A 21,137-nucleotide genomic window follows, 5' to 3' on the forward strand; every position below is an offset into this window, starting at 1 on the left:
CCTGGGGATGCCCGCAGGGAGAATGGGGGCCAGTGGGACTCTTGGAGGAAGTGAGAATGCTGAGGAAAGGAGGGGGGATGCACTTAGGGAACCATGCCAGGGAAGGGAAAGGACGAGCAGGATTTAGCAGAGACGTTAGGGGAATCTGAGACAAGGGTTCAGATGTAGTAGATGTACATTTTTTTGCTCCTTCCACCTTCAGCGGGAGGGTGGTCATAAAACAGCCTCCCCTCATTTCTGATGACCTCAGGGCTTATCCCCACTTCCCCAGCATCCCAGACTCCAAGAGGGATCAAACCCATAGCCAAGGCACTGTCAGAACCTTGGGCTGTCAAGAAGGGGAAGAGGGAGGATTTGGTGCTGGGCAGGAGCAGGAAGACGCCTGAGGGTGCCTCTGGAGGGAAGCCAAAGCTCCAGCGTCAGCCACTTGTCCTCTGTGGTTTGAGGTGCTTGTTTTAAATTGCTAGTGTTTGTAATAACCATGTAGTCAAGGATGTGAGGAACCACTAGTGGCCTAAGAACAGAGCAGAGAAGGTGAGGGAGGTGTTGTCTGTTCTACCCAGTCATGGCAAAGTCCAGCAGCTTCTGTGAGAAGGACTCTGGGGCATCCTGCTCAGCCTCACAAAGGAGCACCTCCAGGCACCGCTGGGTGGCCCTGGGACCACTGGGCGGCCCTAGCAATAACAGCCAGACAACTTGGCAGCCCCTAGTGTGTCCCCATATCACCCCTCTGTACTCTGGAGCACAGGCCACCTGAATGGCCCAGACTGTGAAGGTCAGGTTGTCCTTGAACTTGGACTCCCAGCACAGTACTCAGGAAGCCCATACACACACCATGTTTGCTACAAGGCAGGTATCCTCCCACCAAAAACTAGCTGTGCAAACCAAAGCCTTTTTTTTTTTTTTTTGTCACAGTTGCCTTTAACTTTGGGGCTGTTTAAGAACAGAAGATGGGAAGGGGATGAGTAGGCTCTGGTGGAAATATGAAAGTGACTACTTTCTCCTCCCATATGCTGATTCTTTGGTACAGAGGCAAATGGCCCACCACCTCAGCACCCTCCGGAGCTGGTAGGAAAGTGTTTTGAACATTTTGTTGGAAACAATACTAGTATTTTTAAGAAAGTGCGATGTATAATTCGTTTTGGAGTCTTACAAAAAGTAGTTAATGTGGCTGTTTTCATCACTCAGCTACATTTACGGTATCTGAAAAGGCCACTTGTGTGGCAGGCTTTGTGCACTGATGATGCTAAGTGAATGAGCTGTTTCTGAATTATAGGCCCCAACCACAAAGGTGCCAGGTGAGGCAGTTCTTGTGCCTATCGGCCTCATGACTTCCGTTACACCCTGGCAGTTGGCACCCCGCAATGTCCTCTCGGAGCCTTGTAAAGGGTCTGCTTCCCCTGCCAGTATCTGATTCCTAACACTTATTTAGGCTCCCAGGGCCTGCTCTGCCCACTTGCACATCAGGCCAGAAGTGCCTGCGAAGTATTCCAGAAGCCTTCAACCACTGGCTGGCTGGAGTCGGAGGGTAAATGCCCGCGTTCCTTCCAGCCTTCTGGCGCAAGAACTCCAAAGCACGTGCTCTCGGCTGTTTCCAGAGCCCCCGGTGCGGTTGCCCACAGTAGCAACTTTTCAATAATGCGCCCTTTATACACCGCCCTTCCTTCTCTCTCTGACGCCCCACCTCCATCCATGTTTCCCGACTCCTCTCCCACATAAGCTTTGCATCTGCGGGTTCTGCTTCTGGGCAAACCCAAATAAAACACTTGCCTCTCCAGACTCCAGAGGCTCTCCTCCAGTCTCCCTTCTTTGAGATAAAGGAGTCACATCCATAAACATTCTCGCAGTTTCTCCCCCACACTCTGGACTTGGGCAACCCCACTTTGGAGACCACAGAAGCAGAGACGTTGGCCTTCATCCAAATCTGTCTGCTTCTAAGCTAGTGAGAGGGCAGCGAGTGGGCCCACCTCCCACCTGTATCCCCCGCACCTACACCCAGGCCACGCGCAGCAGGGCTCGCACACCTCTCCGCATCCCCTGGCTCTCTTTGAGTTTCTTTCTGTTCTTTAATTGTGGTTTGTTTTCTCACTACAAGAGCTTCAGCTATTCCCAAGGGGAGAAAAGCAACATTCTCTACCCCCCTCTCTCAACCCTCTCCTTTGGGGCTTACAATTCCATTCAGGGATGTTGGTCGGTCACCCACTGCACGCTGGGGGTGGGGGTGGAGGTGCCTGGAGGGACCAGGAGAAGAAAGGCCTAGTCCAGACCAACCTCTGGTGCTCTCACTGATGTGCTGATCCTTTGTCATTCTGTCTCTCAGTTCATAGGAGTACTAGAATGTCTTTAAAGCAAAACCTATTCTATCTCACCTTGATCTTCTCACATACCGGGCTGGATTTGAACGGGGTAATCTGGAGACAGTCACAGACCAGGAGCAGGCCTGGGTGTGCCCAGCAGGGGGCTTGCCCAACCTGCAGTCTCCTGGCCTGCGGGGGCTGCGGCTGTCACATTGTTCTGTGCAGGATAGTGCTCCTGTCTCAGCTCTGCACTAGCCACCTCGGCCCCATTGTTTGGCATGGGTGGGTGAGCCCAGGGGGAGGATTGTGCCTCAGACCCACTAAACAAGGTGGGGGAGAGAGGATAATGCTGGGCTGTCTCAAGGGAAGTGGGACTGAGCCCGATCCCTGTGGGGTAGGGCACAGGCCTATGAGACAGGGCAGCCCCTCCAAACTCCCCAGCTGGCAGCACCAGTGTCACAAACCCCAGGCAAGGGTACCTGACCTCTCTCTCCAAGAATCCCCTCCTGTGGGGAAGGTGGACCTTGTGGAGGGAGCTTGGCTTGGGACTTAGACCAGACTCCCCAGGTCTGGTTCTGAGGTGGCTGCAGGAGCCAGCAGGTAGGCAGGACTCAGGACTGCCTGATATCTGCCAAGAGGGATGGGTGGGAGAGACCAGCATCACTGGTTTACTCTTGGCCTGGGAAGTATAAGGCTGTCTCTGTAGAAAGGGTGTGTTGAGTGGTCTAGGGGATCGTATTATTGCCCAGCACCCACCCTTCCTCTCTTAAGACCTTTTTTGCTTTCCTCTGTATCTTCACTCCCTGCTGTCTGAAAGTGTTCCAGTGTCTTTCCTGGGCGAGATGACAGAATAAAGGGCAGCATGATCTGGGATGGTTCCATAAGCCCACCCCCTCTGGCCTTCTCTCATCCCAGGTGGTCCTGGAACCTGTCCCTGGGAGCTTTTCTCCCCCAAAGTGGTCCTGGGGACTGGAGGGAGGAGTCAGGGCTGCTGCCTCATTAACATATTCATCAACAGTAATCAGGGACCTGCTGTGATCAAAGCCCTCTGGAGGGAATTTGGAGGGTCAAGGCCAGGACTTCAAAGGACTGTAGCCTGAGGGGGTAGAGGGGAGAGGGAGGAGGAAGGATGAGGGATTAAGGGAGAAGGATGTCCTTAGAGAAAGGAATTTGTGTAGAAAAACCTTTGGTGTGGAAAAGCTGTTGGTAGTCCCCCTCCTCCTCCTCCTCCTGATCTGGACAAACAAGACCCATCACTTCTGCCTCTGGAACCAACATGTCACATGGACCACTGGGGCTCCCAGGCAGGCTTTCAAGAGGAGGCACAATTTTCATTTTATTGTTTATGTGGTGTACTCTAGGCGTAAAAACATGACAAGCCTCTCAACTCTCAAGCCCATGACAGCTCAGATATTATGGCTTCACAGGAAGCTGAATACATTTATTTTATTTTATTTTTTTAGAGCAAAGGTGGAAATTTATTGAAGAACAAGTACAGACTCCCACGTGGGGAAGGAGAAGGAATCTCACAGCACAGACTCCCAAAAATGGCAGGCGTTGGCATGTCCATGGTGAGACTCTGGTCTAAACGGCTCTCAAGGCATCCCACCACCCCATCCTCCTCTATCCCGGCTGCAGCTTCCCACTTTCCCACCACCCTGTCCACCCGCCTACAGCATCTTCTAAGCCAGTGGTTCTCAACCTTCTGGCCCTTTAAATACAGTTCCTCATGTTGTGACCCAGCCATAAAATTATTTTCGTTGCTACTTCATAACTGTAATGTTGCTACTGTTATGAATCATAATGTAAATATCTGATATGCAGGATAGTCTTGGGCGACCCCTGTGAAAGGGTCGTTTGACCGCCAAAGGGGTCGCAACCCACAGGTTGAGAACCACTGTTCTAAGCCCTGCCTGGCTTCAAACTCTTCTGATGGCCTTTAGTCATGTTTCCCAAACCATATCGCTCAACAAAAGTGCTCCATAGCTGAGTAAGCATGGTGTCTCAGTTATCTACTGCCACATAAAAAAAAAAATGCTCCAAAACTCAGCAACATAAGACAACAAATATATTATCTCACACAGTTTCTGAGAGTCAGGCATCAGGGAACAGCATAGGTGGGTGGCTCTGGCGCAGGGTTTCTTTCTTTTTTGTATAAGCAAGTAAATTATTTTTTAAATTGAGATATAATTGACACATAAAAGTATATTAGTTTCAGGTGTACAACATAATGATTCAATATTTGTATTTATTTATTTCAAAATGATCACCACAGTAAATCTAGCTAACATCTATTACCACACAGTATTATTAACTACTAGAGGCCCAATGCACAAAATTCGTGCAAGAGTAGGCCTTCCTTCCCCCGGCTGCCAGCACCGCTTCCCTCTGGCACCAGGGACCTGGGTTTCCCTCACAGCCCCAGCTTCCTCTGGAAGGCTATCCAGTCTAATTAGCATATAACGTTTTTATTATTATAGATAAGCCATGGCTCAGGGTCTCTTATGAGGCTGCAGTCAAGGTGACAGCCTGGGCTGCCATCATCTGAAGGCTTGACTGGGGCTGGTGGATCTCCTTCCAAGGTGTCACTCAAGTGAGTGCTGGCTGTCAACAGGAGGCCACGGGTCTTCTCCACATGGACCTTCCATAGGGCTGCTTGAATGTCCTCCCCACATGCCAGCCAGCTAGAGCAAGGCAGAAGCCACAGTGTCTCTTATGACCCAACATTGGAACTCATATGCTACCACTAGTGCTATAATGTATCAGCCACACAGACCAATCCTGATACAGTATGTGAGGGGACTACCCAGGGCATGAGTACCAGGAGGTGAGGATCCTGGGAAACCATCTTTGAGGCTGGCTACCACACATCAGGAGCACCAGCTTGACCAGGCCAAGTGGGGTCCATTCCTGGAGGATGTCCCAGGCTCCTCATACACAAATGTATGCTATGGAGCCCCATTTCCCAGCAATTGTGGCCATACTGCCCTTTTGTAAAGGAAGGATCTGGAGCTACAAAGAGATCTAAGGAATATACTTTGGAAGACCTTGACCCAAAAAAGGAAGTCTAAACTCTGTTTTTTGTGTTCCTGCCTAGTCTAGCCCTTTCAATATAGCCTTTTGTCTCTTCCCATCACTTTGAAATCTGTAGCCCAGTGACACTAACACTCACACCTACTGCCATTTCTTATGCTGTCTGGTCTGCTCTTTTGTGGAGAAGACCCAAGGGTCTGCGAGGAGAAGACCTGTTGAGTTCTTATTCATCCCTCAAGGACCGGATAAAGGCCACCATCTCCATAAATCTTTCATCTCTCACAGAAAGAATTCATTTTCTTCTTCCTTTGCTTCTATAGTTTTTAATATAGTAACATCTCTTGCAAGGCACCTACCACTTTGTCTTGGGTTACAGCTCTCTGTCTTCCCTCCTCTTCCAGACATTTAACTCCGGCCCCACTCAGTGCCATGTGTTCAGTGCTTGGTACATCATTGGAGTTCGGGAAATACCTGGTGAAAAGGGTCCCTCTCTCTTGCTCTCACCTGGCCTTGCTTCTGAAAATAGTTTCTGGCGACCCAGGAGAAAGCCCTTGGCAAGGCCAGACCAAAAGATCCTCCTGCCCAGGGAGCCAGGGACTGTCTTTCCCAAAGCAGGGAGGCAGGTCCCTCCATACCTGGAGAGGCGCCCCTGCCTTCAGCCAAAGCCCAGATCCAGGCTGGGCAGGCTAATGGCCCTGAGCCAGTTTGATGTCTCTGAGTGTCCGATGGATATCATCTCCCAGGCAATGCCGCAAGCTCGTGTGCACAGCCATGGACTGGGTTACAGTGGGCTATTTGTTCCAGAACCTCCTAACTGCCCCTTGATGCCCTGAAGGGCAATCTCAGGAGCCTCTCTGGTCAGTAACATGGGTTGTTCATGCATTTGGTTTTGGAGATCAGCCTTTCAAAATGCAGGGCCCTGCCCTAACCGGCTTGGCTCAGCAGATAGCGCGTCGGCCTGCGGACTGAAGGGTCCCAGGTTCGATTCCGGTCAAGGGCATGTACCTTGGTTGCGGGCACATCCCCAGTGGGGAGTGTGCAGGAGGCAGCTGATCGATGTTTCTCTCTCATCGGTGTTTCTAATTCTCTGTCTCTCCTCCTCTCTGTAAAAAATCAATAATATATATATATATTTTAAAAAATGTGGGGCCCAAGGAAAAGCCTGGGAGGGAGCCTGGCTGGGACACCTTTGCTGCCACTGCCTGTTCCCAAGAGAGCAGGCTGAGTGACGTCGGGGCTCAGTGGCTCCTGCCTGGAACTGCAATGATCCTGGCAGCGTGGAACGGGCCCATCCAATTTATTCCTTGCCCAGAGTCTTGACAAGTCAGAGCCAAATCCTGGCCAGCCCCACTACCTGGCCAGAGGCGATGGGGTCCCCTCTGAGAGCACTTCCGGTGGCTTCCTGCTCCTCTCTTCCCACAGTGGCGTGGGCCTGGCACGAGCACATTTTGAGAAGCAGCCCCCCTCCAACCTCAGGAAATCCAACTTCTTCCACTTCGTGTTGGCCATGTATGACCGGCAGGGGCAGCCCGTGGAGGTGGAGCGCACGGCCTTTATCGACTTCGTGGAAAAGGACCGAGTGAGAGGCTCGTGGGCTCCGCAGGGACGGAGCACGGTGGGGGAGGGGCAGGAGGGCTTCAGGGATCCCCTCCCACCGGGGCAGATGAATGGATAGAGTGGAGAAGTAGAGAAGGGAGGTGGTGTGAATGGATGGACAGGAGGGAAGGAGGGTGGATGTAGAGAGGGGGGCTGGGTGAGGGAATCCCTGGGAGCATCCTCCCCATCTCGGCCCTGTAGGAACCTGGGGCTGAAAAGACGAACAACGGGATCCATTACCGCCTCCGGCTGGTGTATAACAATGGTGAGTGAAGCCCGCTGCACACTGGGTGCCAAAGCCCCACAGCACAAAATACCCCGTTGCAGGGCTGAGGGGGCCCCTGCCTCCAGGTGGGGAGAGTGTGGAGTGTGCTCCAGTCATCAGAGGCCACGCTGCTCCCCCTACAGCAAGCCCTCTCCACCTTTCCACCCTCAGGACTTCGGACAGAGCAGGACCTCTATGTGCGTCTCATTGACTCCATGTCCAAGCAGGTGAGCCAGCCCAGGGGTGCTCTGGCCTTCTCGGACCCCCATCTCTGGGGGTGTGAGTGAGCATCCCCATCCCTGTCCCCACCTCCCCAATGCTTACCCCAGCCTGTGTGGTCCTTGCCCTCTAGTCTAGAAAAAGGCAATATTTGTACAAAGACCTCATCCTAGGTCATGCTCCCTGGAAGCCCAGCCTAGACAGAAGGGTTCAGCTGTACAAGGTTTATTGGGGGCAGCCAGGGGCTCTCAGGAGAAGAGAGGGAGGGAAGCAGAACAGGGCAGGGACGCTCAGCATGGATGGGGTCTCAGCTGCAGTCCAACCTCAGCCTGATCCACAGGGGGCCCTGGAGAAGGAATGACAACAGAGTCGTCCCCCTGAGGCCAGGAGGCCAGGATTCTGTACCCTGTATGAGTCAGTAATTGGCTGGGGAACACTCCCAAGGGGAGCCTGTAACCTTCCCGACATTTTCAGGCAAGGCAGCGCCTAGGCGTGAGAGCCAGCCTCCAGAGAAAACACATAGCAGCCAACACTAACTGCAACTGGGGGGGTGGGGGCACTGGGCCAGGAAAGGGGATGAGGTGGGGCCCAGAGCTTCTCCTGCAGACCCTCAGCACCTGCTGATGTGGAAGGTCACGGGAAGGAGGCTCAGAGGCCAAGGTCCGCAGGGGCTCGGGGAAGACTGATCCCTGAAGGAGCCCAATGGGCTCTTGCTGAGGCAGAGCTGCAAGTCTCTTGCAGAGAAGTTGCGAGTGCAGTGCACGTCAACAGGGAGCTGAGCTCACATGGGCCCACAGTGGCCCTGAATGCCAGTGGACACTTGGGCTTTCCAGCAGTGCCTATCCAAGGACAGAGGGACAGAGGGAGAAATGGTTTCTTTCTAGAAACTCTGTGGTTGCCGTCATGGGGAGGCAGACCAGGCAGGTAGTGACAAAGAGGGATTGTGTGGGGAATAAGTGTGGAAGTGGTTGTGGGGGAGTCGAGAGAAAGGACCCCACAAGTGGGAGAGGGCTGGGAGGCTCAGGGGTTATAAAGTGGGAAACTAGATTTGCAGTTTAGGAAGCTTACTCCTTGCTTCAGGGTAGAGGGTAGAAGTGGCCGGTGGGGTGGGGGAGGGTAGTGAGGAAACTGACCCAATAGTCCAAGGGTGAGACCTGGCCTGGGCTGGGGAGGTGGTAAGGATGGGAGAGGGGAAGCCTGATTAACCAGCTAGGATAGCCTAGAAGACAATGTCTGTGAGCAGAAGCAGAGGTCCACTAGGGCCATGGGAAGTGTGGGGATAAGCGTGTCTTCCCCCATCCCAGCCTGGCCTTGGTCCTTGGGCCCAAGCAGAGCTGGACCTGGAAAGAGGTGCCTGTGGACAAACAGGATCTGCAGAGTTCGTGCCACTGTTGCCTGTCCTGGTGGTAATCCTGGCTCCCAGTTTCTGCTCTCAACCCTAGGCCCCCCGCAAAGTGGCTTGGAGGGTATGGTGTTCCCAGGGGGCGGGGCCCATCCCTCCCCTGCACTGGGACATAAGAGGAGCCTACAGCCACTTGAGCCTGTTCCCTTCCTCCCTCCCCCAGGCCATCATCTATGAGGGGCAGGACAAAAACCCGGAGATGTGCCGCGTGCTGCTCACCCACGAGATCATGTGCAGGTGAGAAGGGCTCACTTGCACCTTGACCTTGGCCGAGATTTTGTCAAGGACCCCCACCAGGCCCTGCCCACTGCCACTGCCACCGCCGCCCTCCTTTCTGCTCCCTGGGAAAACCTGGGGGGCGGGGGCGATGAGGGAAGAGGGAGGCCCCTGGGCACAGTGCTGGCTGAGAAGAGGGTCCTTGAGGCCCCATTAACCTGGCCTGTTTATGTGGCTTCTCCAAGTGTTTTTGTAAGAGAAGCCTCCAGCCGCTGCTGGGAAGCTTAACTAATAAAGCTCTGGGGAGGGCTCCCTGGGGATGTCGGGGGCAGGGCCTGGGCCTCCTGGATTCCCTCCAGAGCAGGAGAGAGGAAACTTTGCTGCCTCCTACTTGACCCAGGGCACTTCCTGGGTGGGGCAGAGGGGAGTGGGGGGCACACGGTTGGCTCTCCTTCCCCATCACCACAAGGCGTGGCATTTCCAGGCAAGGTCTCCCCAGGAGATGCCAGTCGGACAATGTCAGTTCCTCATACACGGGAAAGAGAATACAATGTTCAAAAATCGGGTAGGATAAAAAACTTAAATTAGAAAAAAAAGATTTTAAAAAAACGTGCTTGGGATGATGGCTGCCTCTGGGAAGAGTAGTGACGTGACAAGGAAGGGGCTCCAGAGGTTCTGGGGCACTGAGCACTACGTGGTGTTTCTTGTCAGGGGCTGGTTACATGGGCAGGTTCACCATGTGACGATTCCTGAGCTGCTTGCTTACCATCTGAGCTGTCTCTGTATGCATCCTCCGGCAGCAGCATACCTTAGGGACAAGGTTTCCCTGCCAACCTTATCCCCTGGGCTGGGCTCTCCAGGTCCCTGTGGCAGGACCCTCACTGCCTTTCTCCCCCAGGTCCCTGGGAGTGAGCCCCTCTGGCCCTAGGATTCCAGACACACACACACACACACACAGTAATTTCCCTCTCCTTCACTCCCTTTCTCCTTCCTTCCTTCTCCATCTTTCCATCAGCCGGTGCTGTGACCGGAAGAGCTGTGGCAACCGGAATGAGACACCCTCAGACCCCGTCATTATTGACAGGTACAACTAGGGGAGGCCTGGGCAGCCTGGGCTCAGTCACAGAGTGGTGGTGCCTCCAGGGAGGGATGGAGCTGTCACCCCCTCTCCCACCCCCATGTTGGTGGCTCTCAGCAGAAAAAAAAACTGTCAGACACCAGGGAGCCGCCAGCCATGGCCCCTGAAGAAAACCTTGGCGGCAAACTCTCTGGGGCTGGGCTTAGGAGCTGTGTTCCCTGAGGGAGCCTGGGAAGAGGGAGGGAGGGGCGGGGAGGGGGTTGTGCGGAGAGTGGAGTAGGATGTGAACTTGGAGCAGAGAGAGGCTGGGAGAATGAAGGGACTGGAGTGGGCAGGGCAGGGAAAGCTGGGTTCCAGTCCAGGTGCCACCTCTGCACTGTTTGACTTGACTCCTCTGAATATCCCTTTCCTTCGTTTGAAAACTGGAGAAATACTTGACAGGTTTCAAGGATTGCCAAGGTGATCCATATAAACATTTATTCTTGCCCTAGCCGGTTTGCTCAGTGGATAGAGCGTTGGTCTGCGAACTGAAAGGTCCCAAGTTCGATTCCGGTCAAGGGCACATGCCCAGGTTGTCTGCTCAATTCCCAGTGAGGGACTTGCAGGAGGCAGCCAATCCATGATTCTCTCTCATCATGGATGTTTCTATCTCTTTCTCCCTTTTCCTTCCTCTCTGAAATCAATAAAAATATATTTAAAATTTTTTTTAATTTATTCTCCAACCATGATTTTTAAAAATTATTTTTTTTAAATAGGAAATAATATATAAGGTAAAAAATTCAAAAGGTATTACAAAAGAGTAAATAATGAAAAGTAAGTCTGCCCCCACTGCTATGTATACCATGCTACACACACTCTTTTGTATTTTACCTTTTTAAAAAGAACTATAACATATGTACAGGGTGGGGCAAAATTAGTTTTAGAGTACATGAGATACAGAGTTTATTCTTGCATTATTTATTAATTATTATATTATTTTCCATATGAAGCTTCTTTTGCCTCACCTTTTATATCTTAAAAGTCATTCCAGCCCTAACCTGGGGACTGAAGGGTCCTGGGTTCGATTCCCCGTCAGGGCACATGCCTGGGTTGAAGGCTTGATCCCCAGTAGGGGGCATGCAGGAGACAGCCGATCAATGATTCTCTCATCATTGATGTTTCTGTCTTTCTCTCCCTCTCCATTCCTGTCTGAACTCAATAAAAATGTATTTTTAAAAAAAAAAAAAGTTATTCCATATTGGAACATAAACCCTGCCTTGTTCTTTTAATAGATAAAACATTCACAAGGTACAGATTTTCAAATTGAAAAGGATTTACAGCAAAGTCTCCTACCTCTGCCTCTGATCCATCCGTTGCCCTCCAAATAAGCAATCACTGTTAGCAGTTTCTTGAGTATCCTTCCCGAAATAGTCTGTGCATGCACAAGAAAATACAGATATATGTTATTTTGCACCTTTCCCTTTATTTTTATAAAAAGGTGGCAAATTAAATGTACTTTCAGCACCTTCCTAAAAAGTGGGCACATGGCAGTGTATCTACCTGGAAGCTTATATCAGCACACGAGAAGTTTCTTCATTCTTTTTGTGCTACTGTAAAATATTCTATTGTATGGATAAACTGAAATTTCTTTAAATGGTCTCTATTTTGGCTGTTTTCTTTCTTTTTCAGGGATAAAATATGCTGCAGTGAATTACTTTGTGTCATTTTGCACATGTATGAACTTTATGAAAGATACTAGAGGCCTGTTGCATGAAGAGATTCATGAAATAGGCCTTCCTTTCCCCTGGCTGCTGGCACCAGTTTTCCTCTGGCACCTGGGACCCAGGCCTTCACTCTGGCTGGGCTCCAGCCGGCGGCACAGCGAAGCCTCACGGCCCCGGGGCCCGCGGCACTGCTCCGGCCCCCGGGCTGTCAGGCTTCGCTCCACCACTTGGAACCTATGTATGTGCATGAAGAGATTCATGAAATAGGCCTTCCTTTCCCCTGGCTGCTGGCACCAGTTTTCCTCTGGCACCTGGGACCCAGGCCTTCACTCTGGCTGGGCTCCAGCCGGCGGCACAGCGAAGCCTCACGGCCCCGGGGCCCGCGGCACTGCTCCGGCCCCCGGGCTGTCAGGCTTCGCTCCACCACTTGGAACCTATGTATGCAAATTAACCGCCATCTTTGTGTGCAGTTAATTTGCATATCACACTGATTAGCCAATGGGAAGCGTAGTGAAGGTACAGTCAATTACCCTGTTTGTCTATTATTAGATAGGATAATTAAAGCCTAATATGCTAAGGTTCTGGTCAGCCATTCAACCAGCCCCTGGTGGTCAGTATGTGTCATAGTGATCAGTCATTGCCAGTCATTCTGCTGTTAGGATCAGTTTGCATATTACCCTTTTATCATATAGGATAGAGACCTGGTGCACAGGTGGGGGCCAGCTGGTTTACCCTGAAGGGTGTCCCGGATCAGGGTGGGAGTCCCGCTGGGGTGCCTGACCAGCCTGGGTGAGGGGCTGATGGCTGTTTTCAGGCTGGTCAAGACCCCCTCAGTGGGGAACCTCACCGTATGGAGGTTTGGCCAGCCTGGGTGAGGGACTGATGGCTGTTTTCAGGATGGCCACACCCCCTTTAGGGTTGGGGGTCCACTGGGGTGCCTGGCCAGTCTGGGTGAGGGGCTGAGGGCAGTTTTCAGGCTGGCCAAGCCCCCTGGTGAGGGAAGCTCCCAGCCTCTCCTTTTTTTTTTTATTCTGGGATTTATTTACTTTCTATTATTGAAACTTTGTAGCCTTGAGAGGAGCTCAGAGCTGACCAGGGCAGGTGGGAGGGAAGCCTCCTGCTCGCTCCAGCTCCATGGCCATGGCCGGCTGAAAGCAGGTATCTGGGGTTTATTCATCTTCTATAATTGAAACTGTTGCTTTGAGTGGAGCTCAGAGCCAGGCCAAGGCAAGTGGGAAGCTTGGCTTCCTCCATCACTGGGGCAACCAAGCCTCCGGCTTGCTCCAGCTCCGTGACTGCCGGCCGCCATCTTGGTTAGGTTAATTTGCATATAGTCACTCTGATTTGCTGTCAGGCGTGGCTTGAGGCATAGCGGAGATACGGTCAATTTGCATGTTTGTCTTTTATTAGTGTAAATTATGAGAAGTAGAATTGCTGGGTCAAAAGATAGGTGCATTTGTAATTTTGATAGTTGTTGCCTATTTACCCTCTGTAGAGATTATACCGATTGGCACTCATACCAACAATTTTGAGAATGCCTGATCTCCACACTCTTGCCAATTATGTATGTTGTTTATTCATTCAACAAATAATTTTTTAAAATATATGTTTATTGATTTCAGAGAGAAAGAGAGAGGGAGAGAGAGATAGATACATCAATGATGAGAGAGAATCATTGATCGGCTGCCTCCTGCACACCCCCTACTGAGGATCGAGCCTGCAACCCAGGCATGTGCCCTGACTGGGAATCAAACCCTGACTTCCTGGTTCATAGGTTGGTGCTCAACCACTGAGCCACACCAGCTGGGCAACAAATAATTTTTTAACATCTACTCTGTGCCAGAGTGTCTTCTATAAGCTGTGGATTAAGCAGTGATGAAAACAGACACAAAGCTTTGTGTTCATGGGCTTACGATCTAATAGGTGAGATAGACATGAGCTGAGCGGATAAAACGTATAGCATGTGAAGTGGCGATAACAGCTAAGGAGAAAAGGAGCCACCAGGAGAGGTCAGAGAGTGCCCAGGAAGGGAGTGTTGAAGTTTTAGATTATGGAAGGAAGGCTTCCCTGAAAAGATGACATTTGAGCCAAGACCGAAAGAAAGTAAGGGAATGTCTCATGTATGAATCTTGTGGGGGCGGGCGGAGAATGTTCCTGGCAGGAGTGTACCTGGTGTGTTTAAGGAACAGCAAGATGGCCCAGGTGACTGGAGGAGGTGATGTCAGAGACTTAATGGTAGGGCAGGAGGAAGGCAAGACCATGCAAGGCCTTGTAGGTTGCATGTGGGTCATGTGTATAGGCTCTTGTAAGGACTTTGGCTTTTATTCTGAATGATGTGGAAGCCATTGGGGGATTTTGAGAAGAGTGATATGACCTGGTTTATATTTCAGCAAGGTCGCTCTAGCTCCTGTGTTGAAGATGACCTGTAGGAGGCAAGGGAGGAAGCAGGGAGATGCTTTAGGAAGCCATTTCAGTTTTCCCGATAGAGATGATGGAGGCTGGTAAGGCCAAGGATGTTATTAGAAGAGGTTGTAAGAAGTGGTTAGATCCGGGATGTATTTCACAGGCAGAACTGACAAGGTGTGTTATGGAAGGAGAGACAAAGTTATGGAGAGAAGTCAGTGATGTCGCCAAGGTTTCTGACGTGTACAACTTAGAAAGAACTTTTGTTTTCTAAGAAGGAGGAGATTTCAGGGGGAGCAGGTTTGGGAGGAGGAAAATCGGGAGTTTGGTTTTGGATGTGTTCTGTTTAAGATGGGAATGTTGAAAAGCAGCTAAAAACATGAGTATGGCCCAGCCCAGCTTGGCTCACTGGTTGAGCGTCGACCTATGAACCAGGAGGTAACGTTCAGTTCCTAGTCAGGGCACATGACCAGGGTTCGGGCTCAATCCCCAGTGTGGGGCATGCAGGAGGCAGCCGATCAATGAGTCTCTCTCATTATTGATTTTTTTTTTAAAATCTCTTTTCCTCTCTGAAATCAATGAAAGTATATTAAAACAAAATAACAACAACACCTGAGTATAGCTCTCAAGGAAAAGATCCCTTGAGATAGAAACTTGAATGAATGAAATCATTCAAGGGAATGAGTGTTAACAGAAAATACAACAGGTTCCAGAACTTAATCCTGGGTACAGTGTTTGTAGGTCATAGAGATGTGGAAGTAGCAAAGAAGAATGAGAAGGAGCAGCCAGTGTAGTCACAGGGAAGTCAAGGGTGCAGAACCCTAGATAAGGAAATATTCCAGAAAGGACACAGTGGTCAACTCATCACATGCTGCTGTGGATAAGATAAAAAGACTAAGGATTCACCACTGGACTTAGCAACATGGGGAACTTTGGTGACATCAATGACAGCGATTTCCGTGGAGTGGAGAAGCAGAAGTCTGACAGGGTAGGTTTAAGAAAGAATGGGAGGCCCTAGCCAGTTTGGCTCAGTGGATAGAGCGTTGGCCTGCAGTCTGAAGGGTCCCAGGTTCAATTCCAGTCAAGAGCACATGCCCAGATTGTGGGCTCTATCCCCAGCAGGGGGCGTACAGGAGGCAGCCGATCAATGGTTCTATCTCATCATTGATGTTTCTATCTCTCTCTCCCTCTTTCTTCCTCTCTGAAAGCAAGAAAAATAAAAAAATAAAAGAATCACTTTTTTAAAAAAATGAATGAGAGAAGAGAGATTAGAAACAATGACTAGAGGAATTCTTTTGAGTTTTGCTGTAAAGGGATCAAAGAAACGTGGTGCTGGCTGGAGCACAATGGAAGGCCAAGAAGAAATATATGGCTTGTTCATATACTGATGAGAAAAACTCAGTAGGAAAGGGGGAAAGGATGATGCAAGAGACGGAAGAGAGAATTGCTAAAGCCATGCCCTTTAGTTGGCAAAGGGCCTGGGGCCCTGTGCACAGGACTGGTTTTAGCTGAAATCACAGAGTTATCCATGGAAACAGCAGTGAAGATGGAAAACCGAGGCTCAGACGTGGGTACACGGGTATATACAATGCGGGAGCTGGCAGGCATTCTCTTCTGATTGCTTTGTTTTCTCAGAAAAATAAGAAGCAAGGTCAACAGTTGAGGATGAGGATGGAAAGGGAGACATTAGGGCATAAAATAGTTATGTCCAGGGGAGTGAATGGGCTGTGGAAATGTTGTGTGATTGCCAAGAAGCACTAAGGACCCACCTGAGGTTTGTGGTCATAAATCTAAAGTGAGACCTTTCTCCAGCCATGCAGAGCTGCACAGATGCAGGCCCAATGAAACATGAGAGGGCAAGAGAGTGAACGTGTACGCAAGGGGTGTTTACAAAAATGGAACAAGAAATTTAGGCTGGTTAAGGCGAGGACTGTGGGAGAGTGAAGAGAAGGCAGGATAAATGGAACATGGGTTCTAATGGAGCCAGAGAATTATTGGAGTTGAGGTTCTAGGGGGAGGTTAGAGAGTGGGCTGCCTGTGGGTAGGACTATTGGGGGACTGCCTTTATTGGTATTGTGTGACCTCGGGAGGCTGGAGACGGCTGTTGCAGGAGAGAGGCTCAAAGAGTGGAGAAGAGAATGTGTTGGAGGAATGATATATCTATATTGATATTGAAATAACCAAGAATTATGACAGGACCAATGGTCAAGAGCATAAATAGTGATCCAGGGATAAAATCTTCGAGGAATAAAGGCAGGTGATCTCAGGGTTGAGAAATGACTGCAACAAGCAGTGATTGCCATAATTTTCCCCCACCTTTCTTCATCATACAAGTCAACTGTGATATCGCAGTGAATTCCATTGCTCTTACTCTGAGGTTGAGCACACTTTCATGTACTTAAAGTCAATTTGTATTTCTTTTTCTGTGAACGGTTAGTGCATATCCTTTGTTTATTTTTCTGTAACGGATTGGCTTTTGTTACTGATTTGTAGGAATATATGTTAAGGAAATTAGGCCTTTGTCATGAGTTGCACCAATTTTTTTCCAATTGGTTGTTGTCCTTCAACTTTTTTATGGTGAAATTTACCCAGTCTCTCAATCTTTTAAGTACTTTGAATCTTCATCATACTTAGAAAGTTCTTTATCATGCCAAGATCATTTTTAAAAATTTATCCTGTAGTTTCTTTCAGTACTTTTATGGTTTCATTGTTTACATTAGATACTTGATCCATTTGAAAAAAAATTGTAAGTTATACTGAGATAATACAGAGTAAAGAAAATATAACAAAATAAAAATTAGGACGCATGATAGCCCATGTACATTTGTGAACCTACCGACAAACTTAAACTTAGAACTTTAAAAATAGCATTGATGCCACCACCATCTTCCTTCCCCGTCTCATACCACTGCCTGCCCCCTCCTAAAGGTAATAAATAAATTGAGGTTTGTGTTTATCATGACCTTGCTCTTTAAAATAATAAATGGACACTAATTATGTAATATTAAGCATGTGGTTTAGTTGTGCTTATGTTTAACCTTATAAAAATTATGTTATTTTATATATAGTAGTCTTCTAAAATGTTTTCAAATTCAGCATTATGTTTCTACATTTTTCTGTTGCTATATTTAGCTGTAGTTCATTGTATTTCATTTTTGCTATGATAGGCAAAGCTGCTATGCACGGACTTGTTTGTCTCTCCTAGTGTGAGTAGGTACAAGAGTTTGTTTAGGAGACAAACCTGGCACTGGAATGCGATGTCTTTTATTCATTTTTCTTGTTGGGTTGTACTAGCCAGGCCTTCCAGTACAATGCTGAATAATAGCACTGAGAACGAACATCTGTCTTGTTCCTGATTTTAGGCGGAAATACTCAATGTGTCACGATTATGTATGTATGTGCGTGTGCATGCATGTATGTATGTTTGCATGTATGTTGCTATGTGTTTTTCATAGATGCCTTTTATCAGGTTGAGGAAATTCCCTACTCGATTTAGTTACTGAGAGTTTTTATCAGGAATGCATGTTAGATTTGTCACATGCTTTTTCTGCATCTTTTGAGATGACCTTTTTTTTAGTTTATTATGAATTACATCAACTGGTTTTCCAATGTTAAAACCAACCCTGTATTTCTCATATAAACTTCTCTTGATCATGGCACATTAACCTTTTAATATACTGTTGGATTTGATTTAATAACATTTTACATAGAATTTTTGCATCGATGTTCATAATGGATATTTGTCTCTCGTTTTCTTGCAATTTCTTTGTCTGGTTTCGGTCTCAGATATGATATGCTGGCCTTATAGAATGAGTTGGGAGGTATTTCTTCCTCTTCAGTTTTTTTAAAAGAGTTTGGGTAGAGTTGGTATTACTTCTTCCTTAAGCTCTTCTAAAATGGGCTTTGTGAATTTGTATCTTACAAGGAATTTGTCCATTTCTTACAAGTTGCTGAATTTGTTGGCATAAAATTGTTAATAATATTCCCTATCCATTTAATATATCTAGAATCTGTAGCAATGTCACTACTCTCATTTCTGATATTGGCAAATTGTATCTTCTCTTTTTTTCCTGAACAATATAGCTACAGGTTTATCCATTTTATTGATCTTCTACAAGAACCAGCTTTTTATTTCATTGGTTTTCTCTATTGATTTTCTGTTTTCTGTTTATATTTATTAGTTCCTATCTTCTGCTTACTTTGGGCTTAATTTCCTCTCCTTTTCCTGGTTTCTTAGAGTGGAAGCTGAGGCCTCTCTTGTTGTCTAAAACAGGCTTTTAGTGCTATACATTTTTCCCTAAGTACTGCTGTAAGGGTATACACAAACTATGATATTTTCATTTTTATTCAGTTAAAAATACTCTCTCATTTCCCTGTTGAGTGTTTTTTTTTTTAAATACCTATGTGTATTTAGTTTCCAAAATTTGGACGATTCTCCTAGAATCTTGCCTTTTTTGATGTCTTATTAACAAAACTTTATTTTGTTACTTTAGTGATTACTTTAGGACTTGCAGTGCACATCTTTAAGTTACTGCAATCTATTTTATTATACCATTTCACGTATAGTATGCTATTGTATCGTGGATTTTTTTTTACATATGTTCTAAAGTCCACAATACATTGTTATTATTTTTACTTAAACAGCCAAGTATTTTTAAAGAAAATTAAATATGAAAAAAAATTATATATTTGCCTATGTAGTTACCATTTCCTTTGTGTTTTTTAAAATATGTTTTTTATTTTATTTTATTATTAGAGGCCTGGTGCATGAAATCTGTGCCTGGGTAGGGTCCCTAGGCCTGGCAGGAGATCAGGACCGATCAGGGCCTTTTGGCTGCCAGCTGGTGGTCAGTGCATGTCTTAGTGAGCGATCAAACTCCCGGCCTCCTGGTCAAATTCCCAAGGGGACAATTTGCATATCAGGCTTTTACATATAGAGAGATTATTGTTTTTTATTCCTCACCTGAGGATATTTTTTTCCATTGATTTTTTTTTTTCTTTTTAGAGAGAGTGGAAGAGAGAGGGAAAGACAGAAATATTGATGTGAGAGAAACACATTGATTGGCCGCCTCCTGCGTGAGCCAACCAGGGCCCAGCTTGGGAGGAGCCTACAACCGAGTTCCGAGCCCTTGATCAGAATCTTGTAGCTTCCTTTGAGTGAGTCCTTTTATCAGCATTTTTTAAAGCATCTGAGGAGTGAGGATATTTTTTTCCATTGAGTTTAGAGAGAGTGAAAGGGAGGGAGGAGTGGGATAGAGAGAGAGAGAGAAACACTGATGTGACAGAGGCATTTTGATTGGTTACCTCCCACAGGCACCCTGACAGGGGGTGGGGATTGGACCTGCAACACTGGTATGTGCCCTTGACCTGGAATCAAACCAGCTACCCTCGAGTGCACAGGCTGACACTCTTAATGACTGAGCCACATTGGCCAGGACTTATCAGCATTTATTGATCCTTTATTTCTTTTCTTTTTTTATATACATTTTATTGATTTTTTTACAGAGAGGAAGGGAGAGGGACAGAGAGCCAGAAACATCCACGAGAGAGAAACATCAATCATCTGCCTCCCGCAACCAGGGCACATGCCCCCGACCAGAGTCGAACCTGGGCCCCTTGAGTCCGCAGGCCGATGCTCCATCCACCAAGCCAAACCGGCCAGGGCTGATCCTTTATTTCTAATAATATTTTTGCTTTAGTGTCTATTTTATAGATATTATTTATAGGCTCTATCAACTTACTTTTGGTTATATTTGCTTCATATTCCTTTTTACATCCTATGATTTTCAGCCATTACGTGTCCTTATGTTTCAGATATTTCTCTTTTAACTGCATATTGCTGAATTTTTAAAAAATCTAGTTTGTTTTTCACCTGGCAAGTTTAGTCCATTTACTTTATTGAGATTATGATTTATTTCAACTATTTTTCTATTATCTTTTCTGAATAATATTCCCTATGATCTTTGTACTTTCTATTTGTTCCACTTCTATTTTTTTTCCTTTCTTACTATTTAAAATGGTTTAACTACTTTGTTTGATGTGGTGTATGTATTTCTTTTTTTTTTAAATATGTTTTTATTGATTTCCCAAAGTAAGGGAGAGTAAGAGAGAGAAACACCAATGATGAGAGAGAATCATTGATCAGCTGCCTCCTGCACGCCCCCTACTGAGGGTCAAGCCTGCAACCCAGAAATGTGCCCTTGACTGGAATTGAACCTGGGACCCTTTACTCCGCAGTCCAACGCTCTATCCACTGAGCCAAACCAGCTAGGACTGTATTTCTTATTTTATTTTCCCCTTTACTGGTTTGGAAATTTATTCATTTCATTTCTATTCTTTTAGTTATTATTCTTAAAATTTACTATATATCCTTAATAAAGTCATAATTTCTTTCCTGACTAATATTAGAGTCTTTGACAGTGGTGGCTTCCACTGACTCACAAGAGCTAACTATTAGTAATTCTGCTCAACTCCATATTCAGAGACTTCCCATTGACAGCTTGAAATCAGCCATGGGGGAACATATCACCATGGAAATCAACAAACACTATAAATCAGGGTTTTCCCCTCTCTAGAAATGGTTGGTAAACACTTGCCAGCACACCATCAATCTTGGGACATTCAATTACCCCATGAATTTTGATTATTTTTAAATTCTACATGTTACTATTATTATTACTAGAGGTCTGGTACATGATATTCATGCACTGGGGTGGGAGGGGGGTCTGGGACCCCTCGCTCCTTACTGCCCTCCTGCTTGCTGCTCATACCCCAACTGCCCTCCTCTACTGGCCTTGTGACCCCTATCTGCCCTCCACTGCCAGCCCGGTTGCCCACAACTGCCCTCCCCTGCCGGCCATCTTTGACCACGTGGGGGTGGCCATCTTGTGTGTTGGGATGATGGTCAATTTGCATATTACTCTTT

The 21,137-nt window shown here is 47.5% G+C and overlaps 1 protein-coding gene across 1 annotated transcript in view; it reads left to right on the forward strand.

Annotated features, from left to right (window-relative positions):
* Positions 1 to 21,137, forward strand: part of EBF4 (early B-cell factor 4) — a 51,609-nt gene that overhangs the window by 3,825 nt on the left and 26,647 nt on the right. The window contains exons 2-6 of the mRNA XM_015560214.1: positions 6,753 to 6,909; positions 7,128 to 7,191; positions 7,363 to 7,418; positions 8,976 to 9,049; positions 10,044 to 10,112. Of these exons, the coding sequence (XP_015415700.1) occupies positions 6,753 to 6,909; positions 7,128 to 7,191; positions 7,363 to 7,418; positions 8,976 to 9,049; positions 10,044 to 10,112 (420 nt within the window). The remainder of the gene's footprint in view (positions 1 to 6,752; positions 6,910 to 7,127; positions 7,192 to 7,362; positions 7,419 to 8,975; positions 9,050 to 10,043; positions 10,113 to 21,137) is intronic.

The sequence above is a fragment of the Myotis davidii genome, unplaced genomic scaffold (assembly GCF_000327345.1).
Source record: "Myotis davidii unplaced genomic scaffold, ASM32734v1 scaffold32, whole genome shotgun sequence".
NCBI classification, from domain to species: Eukaryota; Metazoa; Chordata; class Mammalia; order Chiroptera; family Vespertilionidae; genus Myotis; species Myotis davidii.